This window comes from Dendrobates tinctorius, unplaced genomic scaffold (assembly GCF_039654945.1).
Source record: "Dendrobates tinctorius isolate UK_male_01 unplaced genomic scaffold, ASM3965494v1 ptg000111l, whole genome shotgun sequence".
In the NCBI taxonomy this organism is placed as follows: Eukaryota; Metazoa; Chordata; class Amphibia; order Anura; family Dendrobatidae; genus Dendrobates; species Dendrobates tinctorius.
In genome coordinates this window covers 25084276-25104428 of record NW_027361779.1, presented here as the reverse complement: position 1 = coordinate 25104428, position 20153 = coordinate 25084276, and the positions used below count along the sequence as shown (strand labels likewise).

Below are 20153 nucleotides of genomic sequence, written 5' to 3'. Positions count from 1 at the left end.
GCGCCGTTAGCGCGGTGTCGGCACTCACTCTCCCAGGGGCTCTTGTGCAGTGTTGTAACATGTGACGTCAGTGCTCAATCAGCACTGGTGTCACTGGTTCCGCCTTCAGACACATCGAACATGAAGAGGAAGTCCGAGATCAGCTGCAAGCCAGACTTCCTCGTCATGTCCGATTTGTCCGAAGGCGAGGACAGTAATATCAAAGCATATTAGGCGCCAGCGTCACTTGTCACAACAATAGCATGGGAGTCCCAGGAGAACTGGGGCCAACAATGTGGGAACGGCGCTGGCACGGGAGGTGAGTATAAGCTTTATTATTTTATTGGGGGTAAGCGTAGGGTATGAGAAAAAGTTATCCAAGTAGTGGACAACTTCTTTAAGAAGCTTAAAACCCTTATTACTGGAGGACCTAGATTACGATAAGGGTATGTTCACACCTGGCTTTTTTGCCTCATTTCTTTCCTCATGAAATAATTTGAGTACTGACAGAAAAACCACTGTGTGTATGAAGTGTATGTTTTATGCATTTTTCTTGTATACATTTTGATGCATTGTTTGCTTCTTTTTAAGTGCCATTGTCACACTCTTCCTCCTATGGAAAATACAATATCCTACCTATCTTAAAAAATGCACCCTCGCCCTTAGTCTGTTCTCCTCTGCAGCCACAGGTCACTACAACTAGGACAAGAGAAACTACAAAACTATTTGTCTTCCTTCATTTGATTAATAGACTTTCCTTTTGGAACTTACAGAAATAAGTACTACTAATTGAGCCATAATACAGATCTATTTCTTGGACCAGAGATCTACTATAACATCAGATACTACATATGTTCTTAGATTTCAGCTCTATCAGATCCAACGTCACCTGCCGATCAGCAGCCGTTTTCTGGTGGCCATCTAACCAGACATAGCCAAAGGAGGAAGAGCAAACCCAGTGTTCCCTCTCCACAGTTCCCTCCTCACGAGGCCAGGGCTTACCAGCTATACACACTATACAGAGGAAAAGATGGCAAGGTTATGCAGGTAACGTGTTACTGTCCTGTGTGCCAAACATGGAGAGGCACAAAGGTCTGGGTATAATCCACGGTCATTTTATCCTCAGGCTCCCATAAACGGATGTCGCTGTGAGCCACTGCTGTGTAAACTTGAGAATCAGTTAGAAGCAACTAAAGAAGAGATGAAGGCAGAGATTGTGACTGTGCAAGATCAGATGAATGCAAAACTTGGCCAGATGGACACTAAAACTCAGCACCAGGTAGGATTATCCACCGCTTCACTGTGCAGGCAGCAAGATCCTTAAATAACCTGACCTCACATTTTTGCAGTTACGAGTTCTGGACAAACTAATGATGGAGCGGATGTCTGCAGAGAGAGCAGAATGTGTCTGTCGCCTTCAGCAACAAACAGATGTGCAGAAGAAGGAATCTGAAAAACGTCAGGTACCACAATCACTATATATCTTCCCTGGATGAAAGAAAATCAGGATCAGGCTCAACACATATCACTAGTAAAACTACACTAAAAAAGGCCTTCACGTTGTGTCAGCCCAAGGCTATTCTTCATGGCTAGCCCATACACTTGCATGCTCGGCTTTATCTTGCATCTGTTTTCAAAGGGGTGAGGGGAATAAAGTGCTGCCAGGAAGAAGTTCTCAGCGGCTTATCTCCAGTAAGAATAAAATAATCCCCCTCGACTGTCTGGATACCTCCCTATACATGAGATTAGTCATTTAGATTGGTTGGCTTTACTCAGCGCAGCCATTTTTGTTTTGGTGCCTTAGTTTTTTTTCCTCCCCTTCTTCGAACAGTCACGACTTTTTTATCTTTCCATAGACAGAGACCTGTTTTTTGCAGGACGACTCGCAGTTTTGTATGACACCAGTAACCTTAGCATGTATTGTACTGTAAAGCAGGAAACAAATTTCAACGGGGGTGAAATGTTTCTAAGTATAATTTTGTTATTGGATTTTGTGATGTTTTTTTTTTATTTGTTTTTTGGCGCCCACTGTGCAATATTAGTGAAAATATAGAACATTACAAAAAAACCGCTGGCATGTGCCACCAGAAATTTTTTGTTTTCCAGTTTCATGGAGCTGTGTGAAATCTTGTTTTTTGCTTGGCAAGCTGACATCCTTAGTGATACCATTTTGGAGTAAATGAAATGATTTTCGTAGCTTTTATATAGCATTTTTTTTGGAAGTACAGTTAGAGAAAAAATGCAAACCTCACATTTTATTTTTACAGTGTTTATAGTATGGGTTAATTAATTTGATATGTTGACAGATCAAAATTTTATAGGAAAAGGGGGTGATTCAAGCTTTTATTTTTTTTTAATATTTTTGAAAACATTATTTTTCAGTCCTTCAGGGCACTTGAATCTGCAATGATTTGCTCTCCTATACTCTGCTTTTGCACTGTATAGAGAAATGTCCACCGGCTGTGCTTCATAGAAGTACAGTGTTGGAGGTGCTGGAGGCCTTCAGTAGGCCCCATCTGCCACACACAACACTGCTAGCACCCACTGTGAGTCCAACCCATACACCTGCACACAAGCTGTGATGGAGATTTACATTATGGGGCCTTAAGGGTCATACTACACATACTATTTTATTATTCTTAAATTTCTTGTATACAGTAACTGCCTATTGTACTGATCTTTAACAACTTATGTTCATGATCATATCACATGATAACATAAACATGGTGACCCCAGCCCGCGTTGTACACACATGATTTTTGGTTTTCTAGAGCAGTTAAATAGGGCCTCTTGAATAAATGAATGACTCTTGGAAAAATAATTTTCAGCGTTATTTTGCCATTTTTGTCTACATGGTAACACAACCAATAGTTAATGCTAAGGTTTATTACTAGATTAGGGTTCAAGTACCTGGTGTGGTAAAGACAAATGCACTGCAAAACCAGTACGTACGGGAAATAGAGTGTTTGCTATAGTCTAATGCAAATGTCTCTAAGACAATGTGTAGCATGTTACATGTAATAAAAGTGCAGTTTTTAAGACTTATTTTTAATGTTAATATACACAAGATTCTCCAATAGAAAATGTTGTTAAATATGTGTAAATAAAGCCCAAAAATGAGTATGGTAGAAACTCTATTGGATACACAAACAAGGAGTAACACGAGTCTATGCTACTTGATAAAAACAATCACAAACACAAAAACATGTAAATAATGGGCAAAAGGAGATAAGAGTAAAACAGTGACAAAAAATCCAGAGGTGATAGAGCAGGAAGCACTGCTGATGTAATAATAACCAGAGGGTTATACATGTGATTAATCCATGATGGGAAGTATAAATGGTGACTATTCTGAAGAACAGATCAAAATAATCTGTTGACAAGAGCTTAAATCCACACATGGTATGTCAGAGCAACATATTATAAGTTCACATGGGAAAATAACTCTTAACAGTCTATGCTTTGTGGCAGAGTCTAATATAGTTCCACATATTCACTGACATGTATAAATCAGACAAAATCCTGGGTGAATATATAACTTGCAGATGCACAAATTAACACCTTAAATAGATAGCTGTAAACAGAATATTAACACAAAAGATAGATAAATAGAAAACCATATACCCATTAGTGTGGTTGCAATAGCGCGCCTGCCCACTGTCCCCAACCTACGTTTCGCTGTCTATTGCTTCCTCGGGGGCCACAGCAAAAGACAACAAAACATACGTTGGGGACAAGCGGGCAGGTGCGCTGCTTCAAGTAGCATTGACTCAGGTTTCTCCTTGTTTTGGATTTTTAATGTTGTACTTTTCCAAAGCTGAAAGTGCAATGGTAAAAAAAATGCAACGGTAAAACACACTGGTGGGATTAACGAAGATAAATGCTCCACAATTGTGGCTTAATTTGCATAAAACTATTGTATGATTAGCATTTGCAAAAACTATACTAACATTTTTTGGTATAAAATATTGGTATAAACTAAGCCAATCAATAAGTAATGCAAGTTGAGCAAAAATGTAAAAAAAAAAAAAATAGCTAAATTTATAATCCGTTATGTGCCATTGTAAAAAAAATTGGTACATTTTCAGACTGTGTAGTTTAAACTTATACTGTATAAATTTTAGGAAGTATTCATATTTACTAATCCTATCTAGAACAAGATGCTAGGGTTCCTTTGGTATATAGTTTCATACATAAACCACAATTTTTTTTAGGTATCTGTTGTGAATGAGCTAAAAACTTGGTGTTTATTGAAAATCCAAAACCTTGAGTTGAAACTTTCTGGAGATTCCAAGCCATCCAAGACCAAGCCGTCCCCTTCAACGTGCGAGTCAACAGATCACCCCATGTCAGAAAGTCCAAACAGCAGCAAGGAATTTAATATTGCAGACACATGTGTCCCACCACAGTCCTCCAGTCAACACTCATACGCCGCCACGCAGAGCAGTTTATCCGATGAGCCTGCCAGAGAGCAGTCACTTCCCTCAGAGGAAAACAGCAGAAGGCACCAGATTGCTCCCACTCAAGAATTCATGGTGTGTGCATGTAAGTCAGCCAGAATATTAATTTGATGATGTGAGCAATTAAAAGATGGAGTGACTCAGTAGCTATAGTTTTGAGATGGAAAAGTGATTAGGCAACATCTGCTCAGTGAGGTTCTAAATAAAAACTACAAGAAAAGCATGAATGCATAATGTAATAGTATAGCATGCCGCATGATAATATAGAGTATTGATAAAGTGTCCATTATTGTCTTATGGGAATCTCTCAGCCTAAGGCTACATTCACACATCCGGCCAGGTGTTGTACGTTTTTCCTTGGAGATCGCACTGACCCATAGATATTCATTGAGCCATACACATGCAACAATCCTGGTGTGGGGCCATTCCGTTCACTGTTATCCACCCCCACGCAGTGTCCACAACCGATAGAATAACCACAGACAACAGGTCTCGGGGATAACAGCTGCTTTTCTTCAGCAGAACAGGGAGATATAACATGGAGTTATGGTAACAGTTCACGTGGGGAATCCACGGCCAATACAGTTCAGGAATGGATTCTGACACAGAATTTAGGTTCTGGAGCTTTAAGAATCTGTATTAGTTAGAAGCAGTACTCTTGGTAGCATAAAGGCAGAAGAGGGAATATATGGCAATATTTACAGACCTGAAATCCCCTATTCATTTTCTCAGCTGGTCACGGTACGTGCAGAAATATACTTGAAGTAAATAACGGATAATTTGTGGTGATGCGGGTGACCCTCGATTTCCTCAACACGCAGAGAAATAGATTCTTATGTACACATTTAGTGCGACCTAATGCTGAAGAAACACGCCTTAAACCGGACAGCAGGGATCCAGGGTTAAAAAAAGGTTAAAAGTCTTCAGCCATCTTGGCTGTAGAAGTCAGGGGAAGATCCAAGACATTAGGCCTGGCTATAAGTCTTGAGATGAAGAGAAGGATGACCCTCCAAGCTCATGTGAGACCCGTCACATGAGGTCTCCTATGGGTCCCATGTTGAACCAGACTCCCTGGGAACTTTCCAGATCTCTGTCTTGTCTAGACAGAGACTGGAGGTAGCTCCTCCTATTGAACCTTGGTGAGAGGGTCACTGACCAATAGGATAACTCTCATTCTTGTGTCAGACTTCACATTGTGAGAATAATATAAATCATGAATATATGAGATTAGTGAGTAATAGATTCATTTAAACCATATAACAGTAAAACGATAACTTAGGGGGGAGTTGAGGTGTACAAAAGCTACTCACGGTCCAGGTTTACTTAAAGAGCAATACCCAGTCTGGACCAGGTCACTACACACACATCAGTCTTAAGACTGGATCTGGGTGTCTGGGCTGTGAGATTCAGAGAATGTCCTTTTCCAATCCGTTTTGCAGATCAGACTCAGCCATTAAACTCCATGGGGATCTGTGAGACACGGATGAAACTAGGAAGACATGCTTTGTACTTCAGAGCTCCTTCTGAGTTTCATCTGTTTTAAACTGAAGCATTATTAAGAGTCCAATGGATAGAAAAAACTTCAGACAGTCTGCCTCCTTCAGAGAAGAAATCACAGATAAGAAAAAAATGTAAGCAACTAGAATAACTGAGAAAAAAAATCAGTTGTTTCACTTGTATGGTACCAATCACATCGATGTGTGAATGTAGCCTGGTATGCAGTCCTATGTAAGGGCCTATAGGCCTTTTCCGTCTAGTGTCCAAATGGAAAAAGGAAATGCACAGTTTGTGTGCTAGAAGCAGGCCTTTCTTGGCCATTTTCCAAACTCCCTAAGAAGCACCTACAGAAAGCTGCCCGTGCAGAGGTACCGGTCTCCGAGGAGACCCGTTTCATCTTCCCACACTTATGGTTCATTTGAATACAACATGATTAGAACTGTACAGCCACATCGGTGGGAGCAGCACTAACTAGCTGTATGAAAGGTGCAGTGATACACTGTCCATTTGGATAACTACTATATATGCCCAGGCAGGGCATTATGATTTGCCCAATACAACCTGAATACAGCCTTCAGTAAATACTTGTCAGAAGTTTTACATTTCTTCTGTTCTTATCTTCAAGGGAACTTCACAGCTGATACATGCTGCCCAATCCAGGGTCAAAATGTATCTATCAGGCACTGCTATGCCAGGTATGTTTGACTCTGAGAGGCTGTGGCATTTCAATGAGCATCATACATTAAAAGCCAGGGACCAAGGTATGGTGATTAATCGGACAGGCAGGTCCCTGGTGGCTTCCCCCTGCCTTCTTCCAGTGACAGGTCTCTTCCTATACACCAGGGGTGGGGAACCTTTTTTATGCCAAGTGCCATTTTGATATTTATACCATCCTTCGGTGGCAATTAAGAGGAAAAAAATCCAGGTCTTGGGTCCTTGGAAATTCATCATTTATTTGAAAAACTTTTAAAACTCCAACTTCATAACAAAGGCATAACCACATAATTCCCCAGGGATGATAAGAAGACGCGTTTCGAACTCATAAGCTCTTATTCATTGCTTAACATGAAAAATTTCCTTTGTCAGCTATATATACGCTAGAGCCTGCTACCACAGGTGAAATGTCTAACGTGTATATACAGTGGGGCAAAAAAGTATTTAGTCAGTCAGCAATAGTGCAAGTTCCACCACTTAAAAAGATGAGAGGCGTCTGTAATTTACATCATAGGTAGACCTCAACTATGGGAGACAAACTGAGAAAAAAAAATCCAGAGAATCACATTGTCTGTTTTTTTTTTCATTTTATTTGCATATTATGGTGGAAAATAAGTATTTGGTCAGAAACAAGCAATCAAGATTTCTGGCTCTCACAGACCTGTAACTTCTTCTTTAAGAGTCTCCTCTTTCCTCCACTCATTACCTGTAGTAATGGCACCTGTTTAAACTTGTTATCAGTATAAAAAGACACCTGTGCACACCCTCAAACAGTCTGACTCCAAACTCCACTATGGTGAAGACCAAAGAGCTGTCAAAGGACACTAGAAACAAAATTGTATCCCTGCACCAGGCTGGGAAGACTGAATCTGCAATAGCCAACCAGCTTGGAGTGAAGAAATCAACTGTGGGAGCAATAATTAGAAAATGGAAGACATACAAGACCACTGATAATCTCCCTCGATCTGGTGCTCCACGCAAAATCCCACCCCGTGGGGTCAGAATGATCACAAGAACGGTGAGCAAAAATCCCAGAACCACGCGGGGGGACCTAGTGAATGAACTGCAGAGAGCTGGGACCAATGTAACAAGGCCTACCATAAGTAACACACTATGCCACCATGGACTCAGATCCTGCAGTGCCAGACGTGTCCCACTGCTTAAGCCTGTACATGTCCGGGCCCGTCTGAAGTTTGCTAGAGAGCATTTGGATGATCCAGAGGAGTTTTGGGAGAATGTCCTATGGTCTGATGAAACCAAACTGGAACTGTTTGGTAGAAACACAACTTGTCGTGTTTGGAGGAAAAAGAATACTGAGTTGCATCCATCAAACACCATACCTACTGTAAAGCATGGTGGTGGAAACATCATGCTTTGGGGCTGTTTCTCTGCAAAGGGGCCAGGACGACTGATCCGGGTACATGAAAGAATGAATGGGGCCATGTATCGTGAGATTTTGAGTGCAAACCTCCTTCCATCAGCAAGGGCATTGAAGATGAAACGTGGCTGGGTCTTTCAACATGACAATGATCCAAAGCACACCGCCAGGGCAACGAAGGAGTGGCTTCGTAAGAAGCATTTCAAGGTCCTGGAGTGGCCTAGCCAGTCTCCAGATCTCAACCCTATAGAAAACCTTTGGAGGGAGTTGAAAGTCCGTGTTGCCAAGCGAAAAGCCAAAAACATCACTGCTCTAGAGGAGATCTGCATGGAGGAATGGGCCAACATACCAACAACAGTGTGTGGCAACCTTGTGAAGACTTACAGAAAATGTTTGACCTCTGTCATTGCCAACAAAGGATATATCACAAAGTATTGAGATGAAATTTTGTTTCTGACCAAATACTTATTTTCCACCATAATATGCAAATAAAATGAAAAAAAAACAGACAATGTGATTTTCTGGATTTTTTTTTCTCAGTTTGTCTCCCATAGTTGAGGTCTACCTATGATGTAAATTACAGATGCCTCTCATCTTTTTAAGTGGTGGAACTTGCACTATTGCTGACTGACTAAATACTTTTTTGCCCCACTGTAGCTGAGAAAGGAAATTTTTCGTGCTAAGCAATGAATAAGAGCTTATGAGTTCGAAATGTGTCTGCTTATCAACCCTAGGGATATATGTGATTATGCCTTTGTTATGAAGTTGGAGTTTTAAACGTTTTTCTAATAAGTGATGAATTTCCAAGTTCCCAACAGCTGGATTTTTTTTCCTCTTTTAATTGACCTCCCTGCTGCACTACAGATCTTCCGTGCTCGGGCTCCTGGAGGATTGAGGGGTGAGCTGACCTTTTTCTTTATCTTATCCTTCGGGGGCCGTACAAATTGCGCACTAACTTTGCAGACAAAGTACAGTGGGTACGGAAAGTATTCAGATCCCTTAAAATTTTTCACTCTGTTTCATTGCAGCCATTTGGTGAATTCAAAAAAGTTAATTTTTTTCTCATTAATGTACACTCTGCACCTCATCTTGACTGAAAAAAATAAAAATGTAGAAATTTTTGCAAATTTATTAGAAAAGAAACTGAAATATCACATGGTTGGTCATAATTATTCAGATCCTTTGCTTAGTATTGAGTTGAAGCACCCTTTTGAGCTAGTACAGCCATGAGTCTTCTCGGGAATGATGCATCAAGTTTTTCACACCAGCCATTCTTCCTTGCAAATCTTCTCCAGTTCCTTCAGCTGGATGGTGAACGTTGGTGGACAGCCATTTTCAGGTCTCTCCAGAGATGCTCAATTGGGTTTATGTCAGGGCTCTGGCTGGGCCAGTCTGGAATGGTCACAGAGTTGTTCTGAAACCACTCCTTTGTTATTTTAGCTGTGTGCTTAGGTCATTGTCTTGTTGGAAGGTGAACCTTTGGCCAAGTCTGAGGTCCAGAGCACTCTGGAAGAGGTTTTCATCCAGGATATCTCTGTACTTGGCCACATTCATGTTTCCTTCAATTGCAACTAGTTGTCCTGTTCCTGCAGCTGAAAACCCCCCGTTGCATGATGCTGCCACCACCATGTTTCACTGTTGGGATTGTGTTGGGCAGGTGATGAGCAGTGCCTGGTTTTCTCCACACATACCACTTAGAATTATCACCAGAAAGTTCTATTTTTGTCTCATCAGACTAGAGAATCTTATTTCTCATAGTCTGGTAGTCCTTCATGTGTTTTGTAGCCAACTCTGTGCGGACTTTCATATGTCTTGCACTGAGAAGATGCTTCCGTCGGGCCAATCTGCCATAAAGGCCGAACTGGTGGAGGGCTGCAGTGATAGTTGACTTTGTGGAACTTTCTCCAATCTCCCTACTGCATCTCTGGATCTCAGCCACAGTGATCTTGGGGTTCTTCTTTACCTCTTTCATCAAGGCTCTTCTCCCACGATTGCTCAGTTTGGCTGGATGGCCTGTTCTTGGAAGACTTCTAGTGGTCCCAAACTTTTTCCATTTAATGATTATGGAGGCCACTGTGCTTTTAGGAATCTTGAGTAGTTCAGAAATTATTTTGTAACTTTGGCTAGATGTGTGCCTTGTCACAATTCTGTCTCTGAGCTCCTTGGCCAGTTCCTTTGACCTCATGATTCTCATTTGGTCTGACATGCACTGTGAGCTGTGAGGTCTTATATCAGTGTTCCCCAACTCTAATCATTAAGAGCCACCAACAGGTCATGTTTTCAGGATTTCATTAGTATTGCCCAGGTGATGGAATTATTGCCTGTGCAGGTACTGCAATTATCACCTGGGCCATACTAAGGAAATTCTGAAAACATGAACCGTTGATGGCTCTTGAGGACTGGAGTTGGGGAACAGTGTCTTATATAGACAGATGTGTGCGTTTACAAATCAAGTACTATCAATTTAATAAAACACAACTGGACTCCAGTGAAGGAGTAGAACCATCTCAAGGAGGATCACAAGGACATGGACAGCATGTGACTTAAATATGAGTGCCTGAGCAAAGGGTCTGAATACTTATGACCATGTGATATTTAAGTTTTTCTTATAAATTCTCTACATTTCAATTTTTTTTCAGTCAAGATGGGGTGCAGAGTGTACAGTAATGAGAAAAAAAATGAACTTTTTTGATCTTACCAAATGACTGCAATGAAACAACGAGTGAATAATTTAAAGGGGTCTGAATACTTTTCGTAACCACTGTTCATCCTGACACTATCACTGGTGTCAGGATGTAATCTTCCATTGCACGTGTCTCAGCCTTTAGTAGTGAACACTTCGTGCATGTGCTCACACAACACGAAACTAAAGCGCCGGTGGCTGTCAAAACACAGTTGCCAAAATACACTGTGGTCCCTGGGAATCTGCCCCAGTGGCCGGAAAAAAGGTCTTTGCGGGCCGTAAATGGCCCGTGGGCCTGAGGTTCTTCACCCCTGCTATACACGCACTTATGAATAGACCCTTCCCTCAAGAGGAGTGGGGGGAGTAGCTACCAAGAACCAGCCTTCTCGGCTAATCACCCATTTAGCTTAGTCTGTTGCAGCGTTTAAAGTATGTTTCAGAGTCAAACATACATGGCTGAAATCATCAGCACTTTTGTAGTAACAACATAATGCAATAGAAAATTGATACCACACAATGGTGTATACTTTATAAAAAAATATACTTTATTGAAACATAAAGACAAAGTACACAAGAAAAATGCTGGAAAGTAAAAAATGAGGGACTACATGACGCCTCCCGAGGAAGCTGTGCGAAACGCGCGTCGGGGCAGAGGGACGTCCAGGCATCTCCACCAGCATACACAGGTATGGATTTGTCCAGCATTTATTATATTCACCTCCATTTTTTATGGTTTATCTAAGGTTTATTTACATGTCTTAAAACCTAACGACTGGGCAATATTCTAGCTTTATAATACGCGGGGCATGTTTTCCTGATACTTAGACATAGTTACACCCGTTGTAGGTACACTGTCTCACTAAGAAATATTGCTGTTAGCATTTTTTATTCATTGCTATGTTATTTCCCTTGTTAGGTGACCTATTTAGATCAGTAGGTGTAAGGGTCTGATATACCATCACATTATTCTATTGGTGAATTGTAGTACTGAGATGTGAGATTCCATGGACATGTAGTCCCTCATTTTTACTTTCCAGCATTTTTCTTGTGTACTTTGTCTTTATGTTTCAATAAAGTATATTTTTTTATAAAGTATACACCATTGTGTGGTATCAATTTTCTATTGCATTATGTTGTTACCACAAAAGTGATGATAGTATTCTGTGGTGTATTACCCGTGTAGGGATTAATGATATTTTGGGCAATATTCGTTATTATATGGCTGAAATCGTACCTGCTGCTCGATCCACAGGTAGCATGTATCAGCTGTCAGGTTACCTTTAAATGTTGTTACAATATTAGAAGACTAACTGCTACTTGTTTGCCCTGATATTACTCAGTATATGGCATTCCAGTGTTCTCTTTTTTTCTGCCCTGGTGCTTTGAGGTTCGTGTTTGCAGGTCTCCTCTTCTGTGATGTCGGGCTGCATCCCCAAGCATTACTCCAAAGAGCCATGTCATGTGCCGGTGAGGTATCACAAGTTTGATGATTTGCATGGATCTGCCCTTTCTTGTAAAATGAGGGATCAATCCCTTGTTTTGGCATTTGTGATGTGAAGTAATGGCTTGCACATACTTTATCATGTAGAAGGCCAATGTCATACATGACAGAATTTCACTGGAGGGCGTTTTGTTTCCTTTCATTTCACCACACTTTCACCTTACTGGTTATTCAGCAGATTAAGGATGTAAAAAGCTTATGAAAAGGATTTTCCTTGTAACATTTAATTAAGTTTAATTACTGTTTTTATGGTAGAAAATCAGAATAAACATTCAGGGAAAGAAGAGAGGGAGACAATGAAAGTAAATCAGTGTGTCCTTTAGTAAGAAGAATAAAGCGGAGAGTGACATATTAGGGTTCACTTAGAATAGAGCAGAACCATCCTTGTTAACCTGGTAAAAATGCCAGCAAAAGCAGTGATACAAATGATAAGATGGACGTACAACATTTATTCTGAGACATGTATTATTATTGTTATTCAGGATGTTAATAAAAGACTTTTTCATTTCAGCTGATTAGCAGTCTTGGACTATTTTTCAACTTATCTGTTTTATTTTCCTAAATAGCCATAGAGCAACCTGCCGTGCCACCTGCTGTAAGGCCTAAAGAAAAAACAAGCTGTGCAACAACCTTCAGGCATCAACCAGGCCTGGCCACTTCCAGCCTCCCCAACCCTAAAGTGAGACATGCTAAAATCCATCCCACCACCAAGAACTTATCAGATGGCAAGAAAGCAGACAAACCGATTGTAAACCTCATGGACAGAGGGACACAGACAAGAAAATGTGCAAAAACTGGTCAGCTACGACAGAGAGCACCCATTCCTGGACATCAAAATCAAGGTTGTAGTACAACTGGCGAGCAAACTGTTCCAAGGGTTAGAGATGCATCTCAAGCGCTGGAAATCACTCAATATTTCTTTGAGGCAGTATCTACTCAGATGGAAAGATGGTATGAGAGAAAGATAGAAGAAGCAAAATCTCAAGCAAACCAGAGGGCAAATGAAGATAAAATAGCCTTACAGCAACATATAAGGAGCTTGGAAGAGGAGCTTATGAAGTTACGGACTAAATTACAGAAGGAAAGCTAGCGACAATGCATCTGTACAAAGGAACCATTTCGCTGGACCATCTCAATCACCAATATCAGTGTTTAATGGAAATATTCCAAGCCTTTGTGCATGATCTTACAAAGCCACATCCATTACCACATTAAAGTAAAAAAAATACAAGGCATGCATTAATATTGAATGTTCATCTATGAATTGCATGGCCTTACCGTCTGGTGAATAGATTTTGTACCATCCAGTTCAACTGTCATGTGCCATAGGACCACCGTGTACTCTGCTGTACATTTTATGCTATAGACATGTGCATGTACCACTCTGCAATTGCCACCTGCCATTCTAACAACAAGTATATGGAGTGACATGTGTGCTTTGCATTATACAGTGGCATGTAAAAGTTTGGGCGCCCATGATCAAAATTACTGTTATTGTGAACAGTTAAGCATGTTGAAGATTAATTTATCTATAAAAGGGCTAAAGTTAAAGATGACATGTATGAATATATACAGTGGGGAAAAAAAGTATTTAGTCAGCCACCAGTTGTGCAAGTTCTCCCACATAAAAAGTAGAGAGAGGCCTCTAATTGACATCATAGGTAGACCACAACTCTGAGAGATAGATTTATTTTTCAAATTATGGTGGTACATAAGTATTTGGTTGCCTAAAAACATAAAAGATTTCTGGCTTTCACAGACCTGTAACTTCTTTAAGAGGCTCCTCTGTCCTCCACTCATTACCTGTATTAATGGCACCTGTTTGAACTTATCAATATAAAAGACACCTGTCCACAACCTCAAACAGTCACACTTCAAACTCCCCTATGGTGAAGACCAAAGAGCTGTTGAAGGACACCAGAAACAAAATTGTAGCCCTGCACCATGCTAGGAAGACTGAACCTGCAATAGGCAAGCAGCTTGGTGTGATAAAATCAACTGTGGGAGCAATTATAATAAAATGGAAGACATACAAGACCACTGATTATCTCCCTCAATCTGGGGCTCGATGCAAGAGCTCACCCCGTGGGGTCAAAATGATCACAAAAACGGTGAGCAAAAATCCCAGAACCACACAGAAGAGGGACCTAGTGAATGACTTGCATAGAGCTGGGACCACCGTAACAAAGGCTTCCATCTGTAACACATTACACCGCCAGGGACTGAGATCCTGCAGTGCCAGACGTGTCCCCCTGCTTAAGCCAGTACATGTTCGGGCCCATCTGAAGTTTGCAAGAGAGCATATGGATTATCTAGAAGAGTATTTGGAGAATGTCATATGGTCTGATGAAAACAAAGTAGAACTGTTAGGTAGAAACAAAACTCATCGTGTTTGGATGAGACAGAATGCTGAGTTGTATCCAAAGAACAACATACCTACTGTGAAGCATGGGGGTGGCAACATCATGCTTTGGGGCGGCTTCTCTGCAAAGGGACCGGAATGACTGATCCGTGTACATGAAAAATGAATGGGACCATGTATCGTGAGATTTTAAGTGCAAACCTCCTTCCATCAGCAAAGGCAATGAAGATGAAGTGTGGATGGGTCTTTCAGCATGATAATGATCTCAAGCACACCACCAGGGCAACGAAGGAGTGGCTTCGTAAGAAGCATATGAAGGTCCTGGAGTGGCATAGCCAGTCTCCAGATCTCAAACCCATAGAAAACCTTTGGACGGATTTGAAAGTTCGTGTTGCCCAACGACAGGCCCAAAACATCACTGTTCTAGAGGAGATCTGTATGGAGGAATGGGCCAACATACCACCAACAGTGTGTGCCAACCTTGTGAAGACTTACAGAAAATGTTTTACCTCTGTCATTGCCAACAAAGGATATATAACTTTTGTTAATGACCAAACACTTATTTTCCACCATAATTGGAAAAATAAATCTTGCCAAATCAGGCAAGGTGATTTTCTGGATTTGTTTTCTCATTTTGACTCTCATAGATGTTGTCTACCTATGATGTCAATTACAGGCCTCTCTCACCTTTTTAAGTGGGTGAACGTGCACAATTGGTGGCTGACTAAATACTTTTTTTTTAACATTTAAAAAATTACAAAAAGAAAAAGGGACCAATTAAAAAGTTTGGTCATGATTAGTACCTAGTAGCACCCCCTTTTGCAAATATTACAGCTTGTAAACGCTTTTTGTATCCAGCCTAGAGTCTTTCAATTCTTGTTTTCATCCTTTCTCAGTTGGAAAATTCTTCCAGTTCTGTGAGATTCCTAGGTCATGTTGCAGACACTGCTATTTTGAGGTCTAGCCACAGATTTTAAATGTTCAGATCAGGGGATGACAAGGGCCATTGTAAAACCTTCAGCTTGTGCTTTTGAGGTAGTCTGTTCTAGATTTTGAAGTGTGTGAAGACACAGAAGTCAGCGTGTGCTCTGGTCCGCTCGCCAAAACCGCATGGACCAGGACACATCCCACCAAATGCCCGCTCTCCTTTTACCCTGGGCATAATAATACTCAGACAACACATAGTGAGGGTAAAACAGTGTGGCAATACTTTATTGAACCACAAAACAGGCAAATAGTCCCAGCACTATGCCCGGGGGGTGGTCTAGTCCGATAGGTTTTGCAGGTCCGGATCCGCGCCTCCCATCTTCTTGCGATGCCGCCCTCTTGCTTGCTCCATCGCTCCCCGGCCTCGTGCTCCTACACAGGCATAATTATCTGCCCTGTTGAGGGCAGAGTAAAGTACTGCAGTGCGCAGACGCTGGGAAAGGTCAGAGGGCCCAGCGCCTGCGCACTGCAGTACTTTGCTTTGCCCTCAACAAGGCAGATAAGTACACCTGCACAAGGAGCACGATGCTAGTGAGCGATGAAGCAAGCAGGAGGGTGGCATCGCAAGAAGATAGGAGTTGCCGGACCCGAACCTGTGACACCCATCGGACGGTGCCGCCCCCCCAGGTGAGTATAAAACAAGTTATTTTTCTTAACTTTCAAGTCAGACAGGGGGCTTATCTACAGCATTATAGAATGCTGTAGATAAGCCCTGAAAGGCAGTGGCCGTATCTTATATCAGCCAAAACAGCTGACAGGTTCCCTTTAATGGTCGGTGACATGTTCTTTTCCTGAAATTCTGTGCCCTTTTTTCCTCCACACATACCTTTGATCATTGAGGCCAAAGAGTTCCATTTCAAACTCATCGTTCTACGTGATTTGTTTTTAAAATGCATCAGGCTTGTTGAGATGTCTTTTTTCAAACTTCTGATGCTAAATTTTATGGTGAGGTTGCAGGAGAGATTTTTTTTCTGATGATTCTTCCATGAAGGCCATAATTATTCAGGTGTCTCCGAACAGTAGAACAATGTACCACAACTCCTGAGTCTGCTAAATCTTTCTGATGGTCTTTTGCAGTCAAATGGGGATTCTGATTTGCCTCTCTAGCAATCCTAAGAGCAGCTTCTTGATATTTTGCTTGGTCTTCCAAACCTTATCTTGACCCCCACTGTTACTGTTAATTACCACTTCTTAATTACACTTCGAACTGAGGAAAGGGCAACTTGAAAATGCTTTGCTATTTCCCTTTAACCTTCTCCTGCTTTGTGGGCCTCTACCATTTCATTTTCAGAGTGCTAGGCAGTTGCTTAGAAGAACCCATGACAGCTGTTTTTGTCACAAGGTTAGAGGAGACTGGGTTTTTATAAAGCTGGGAAATTTGCATCACCTGGTCTTTCTTAACGATGATGGTGTACAAGTCATGACCCTAACAGGCTAATTAAGGTTTGAAACCTTGGTCTAAGTTATCTGATCACACACATCTCCAAGGGTGGCCAAACTGTTGCATCGGCTCAGTTTCCTTTTTGTAATTTTTAAAATGTAAGCTATATATGACTATATATATAATTTGCCTAAAATACAAAGGAAATGTGTCATATCTTAGGCCTTTTAGAGATCATTTCATCTTCAACTTGCTTAACTGTTCACAATGACAGCAATATTGACCAGGGCACCCAAACTTTTACATGCCACTGCAGATTGCTGTGAGCCAAAATGGCAAAAAGTGTTAAAAATGTCACAGGTTGCTTTCCCCATAGGTAATAATAGAATTTGCACTGCAACCAAAATTTTCAGACAGCTTGTGTGAGATTTCTTTATGGTCTCATTCTATGACCATCATTTTAAAACACAAACCCTGCATTTGTGTCATTGTAGAAGCATGTATTAGTCTCTGGCCAGTTCCAAAACTAGATCTGAAATGCAGAATTGGATCAGCCTATAGGCATAGTAAAGAGATTAAATGGCCCCATCAGAAATTGAATCCTGCAAGGCACCTGTGTATCAGCATTAGGTACTACTTTTCCAAAATCCACCGAATGGCTGATCACCAGCTTAACTGCTCCTACTCAAATGAATAGTAAAGTCAACACAACATAAAAAAATGGAGCCAAATCTATCTTTGCTGCAACTCTACTTTATTTGACTTACAGTCTACTGTGAAACCGAGGAAACTTATTGTATGCCTCTACAATTTAAATAAGCTTTTCCTTCAACAGATTTTCCAGGCCAGGTATGAATTTCTGTAGTTACTCTATCTGAATGCATTTTGCTGAACGCTAATGCTGTGCAATATACACACTGTCAGGAATCAGCTCTTTGTGCCTGCTACAGCGGTTGGAACACAAACACACATAGGGGAGGATTTATCAAAGCTTTTTTGCCAGATTTCTGGCAAAAAAAGTTTTGAAGAGTCACAATTGTTTGCGCAGAGAGGTTGCGCAAAAAAAGTGATTTCTGGTGTTTTCACGCCATGCTCCAACAAAGTGGGCAGAGCTGGGGTGGCAAGGGTTGTGGCGACCCTGTTCATCAAATTAATCATGAATGGTGGTGTTCTCTAGTATTATTTGGAGTAAGATTTGTGGCAATGTTCATATAGCAGCGCACACCACCATGCTCCACACCTGATTCAATAAGAGGCGTCCACTAGTGATGAGCGAGTATACTCGTTGCTCGGGTGACCTCCGAGTATTTTGGCAGGCTTGGAGATTTAGTTTTCTTCGCCTCAGCTGCATGATGTGCGGCTGCTGGACAGCCTGAATACATGTGAGGAATTCCCAAACAGGCATTCTGCACATGTATTCAGGCTGTCCAGCAGCTGCAAATCATGCAACTGAGACGACGAAAACTAAATCTCCGAGCACGCCAAAATACTCGGAGGACACCCAAGCATGCTCGGGAAAACCCGAGCAACAAGTATACTCGTTCATCACTAGTGTCCACCTCTTAATGGATCAGCAGTGTCAGCTCCAAAACACCTCCTCAAGAGCGGTGAGAGAATTGTCGGTCTCGATGAATCTCTCCTATAGTATGTGTTTCTTTCAGCAATACCCCTTTAACAGTTAATGTCTGCTATAGATTAATAGTGTTAAAACTGCCTTATTATGGAAACCTACAAAAAGCGTGACACATGGAGTAAGCATCCAAACATACTCTGGCTTTAGTGTTTGATGTGAATGCCATAAATCTAGCCCCAGAACCAGGAAAAGGCGGAGTTCATTCTTTCCCATGATTAGATCAGATTGCCTTTAATGATTTTCTCATGGAACTATATAATAGCTGTGTGAATAAAGCTTTTGAGATTTTTTTTATTTCCCTCCAACTAGAACTCCTTGTCTTTTATACAGAGGAAACATGAATGAAGATGAATACAACATTGTATGCGCATTCGTGATGAACGAGCATGCTCGGATATTGTGTTCTCCGAGTATCTCTGTTGTCCTCGAGTAATATGTTCTAGTCCTTGCGCCTGCATTATTCGCGGCTGTTAGACAGATGCAAAACATGTGGGGATTGCCTAACACCTGAGCACGCTCACTCATCACTAATGCCTACCCGTTGCTTAGCCTGAGCAAAGAATTGTTTCACTAATTTATCAGTGTTTTGCATCCTTTACTTAGGCAAAAATTAGGAGAGAAGTATACATGTTTCCACTATACTTTATCTGTGTTAGGATCCTCTTCTAGCTTTGGTATTAAAAATGGATATACAATGGTAATGAATTTTGCAAGTGTGAACGAGGCCTTGGTCACGGAGAATAAAACTACTTCAACTGTAGTGGTTTGTGGTTAAGGAGAGCGCGGAGCCTGATAACACTACCTGCTCTGTAAGGAAATGGCACGTAATGGCAGTCAAATTTGATCTACAAGATTTGCAGTTTTGCTATCTTTTTTTTCTTTTATTATTCTACAACATGAAAGTGTTTTGACAAATGTGCCGTATTTTCTATGACTTGGCATGTTTTTAATATTACAATACTTAGCAAAAAAACCACGCAACAAAAATCTTCACCACAAGCATTATTTATCTGTATTTACTGAAACCAATCAGGATCTTCGTATTTTGCAAGAAATACTTGTATAAAGCATTGATCCCAATCTTATTGCTGCAGGAACAGGAAACTGCCTGTGTGGAAATGCATGTAAGACGCACAGTAAATTGCTGCCTCAGAAACACTTGGTGTAGGTGTATAATTTGGCTCTAGTATATTTACTACTTTACAAAGCATCTTTGTGCTGGCTGATAGCCATTAGCCTTTAGTTTTTCCTATGATCTGGGGGGCCCACAGGTCTCTTGGGCATCTTTGTTTGGAAACACTGATATAAGTGTCATTTGGTTGCATTATCTCATTTTTACGATTTCCCTATGTGAACAGCTGTTCTGATTGTTGTTAGCTATACCGGTTGTGAAATAAAAAATGGTTATTGCATTTAATTAAGTACGAAGAACGCATTTTAAAATTACAATGACAGTGTACTCCCACCTGAGATAAATCCACCTTAGCTGTGTAGGTTTTGTATAGGACACTTTGCCAAATGTCACCCTATTATGGCCGACCTCGTCTAGATCTCTGGCTACTTTTAACAAGCCTAAGG

General features: G+C 41.1%; 1 protein-coding gene across 6 annotated transcripts in view; it reads left to right on the top strand.

Moving 5' to 3' along the window:
• ANKRD6 (ankyrin repeat domain 6) overlaps window positions 1-13443 on the top strand; it is a 238102-nt gene extending 224659 nt beyond the window's left edge. For 3 of the 6 annotated variants that reach the window (XM_073589567.1, XM_073589568.1, XM_073589569.1), the window contains 5 exons: window positions 841-1026; window positions 1106-1258; window positions 1329-1442; window positions 4194-4524; window positions 12779-13443. In XM_073589567.1, the coding sequence (XP_073445668.1) occupies window positions 841-1026; window positions 1106-1258; window positions 1329-1442; window positions 4194-4524; window positions 12779-13302 (1308 nt within the window). In that variant the 3' untranslated portion in view covers window positions 13303-13443. Of the gene's footprint in view, window positions 1-840; window positions 1027-1105; window positions 1259-1328; window positions 1443-4193; window positions 4525-12098; window positions 12184-12778 lie in introns of all 6 variants that reach the window. The other 3 variants (XM_073589570.1, XM_073589571.1, XM_073589572.1) reach the window with 3 other exon arrangements.
• Window positions 13444-20153: the final 6710 nt, after the last annotated feature.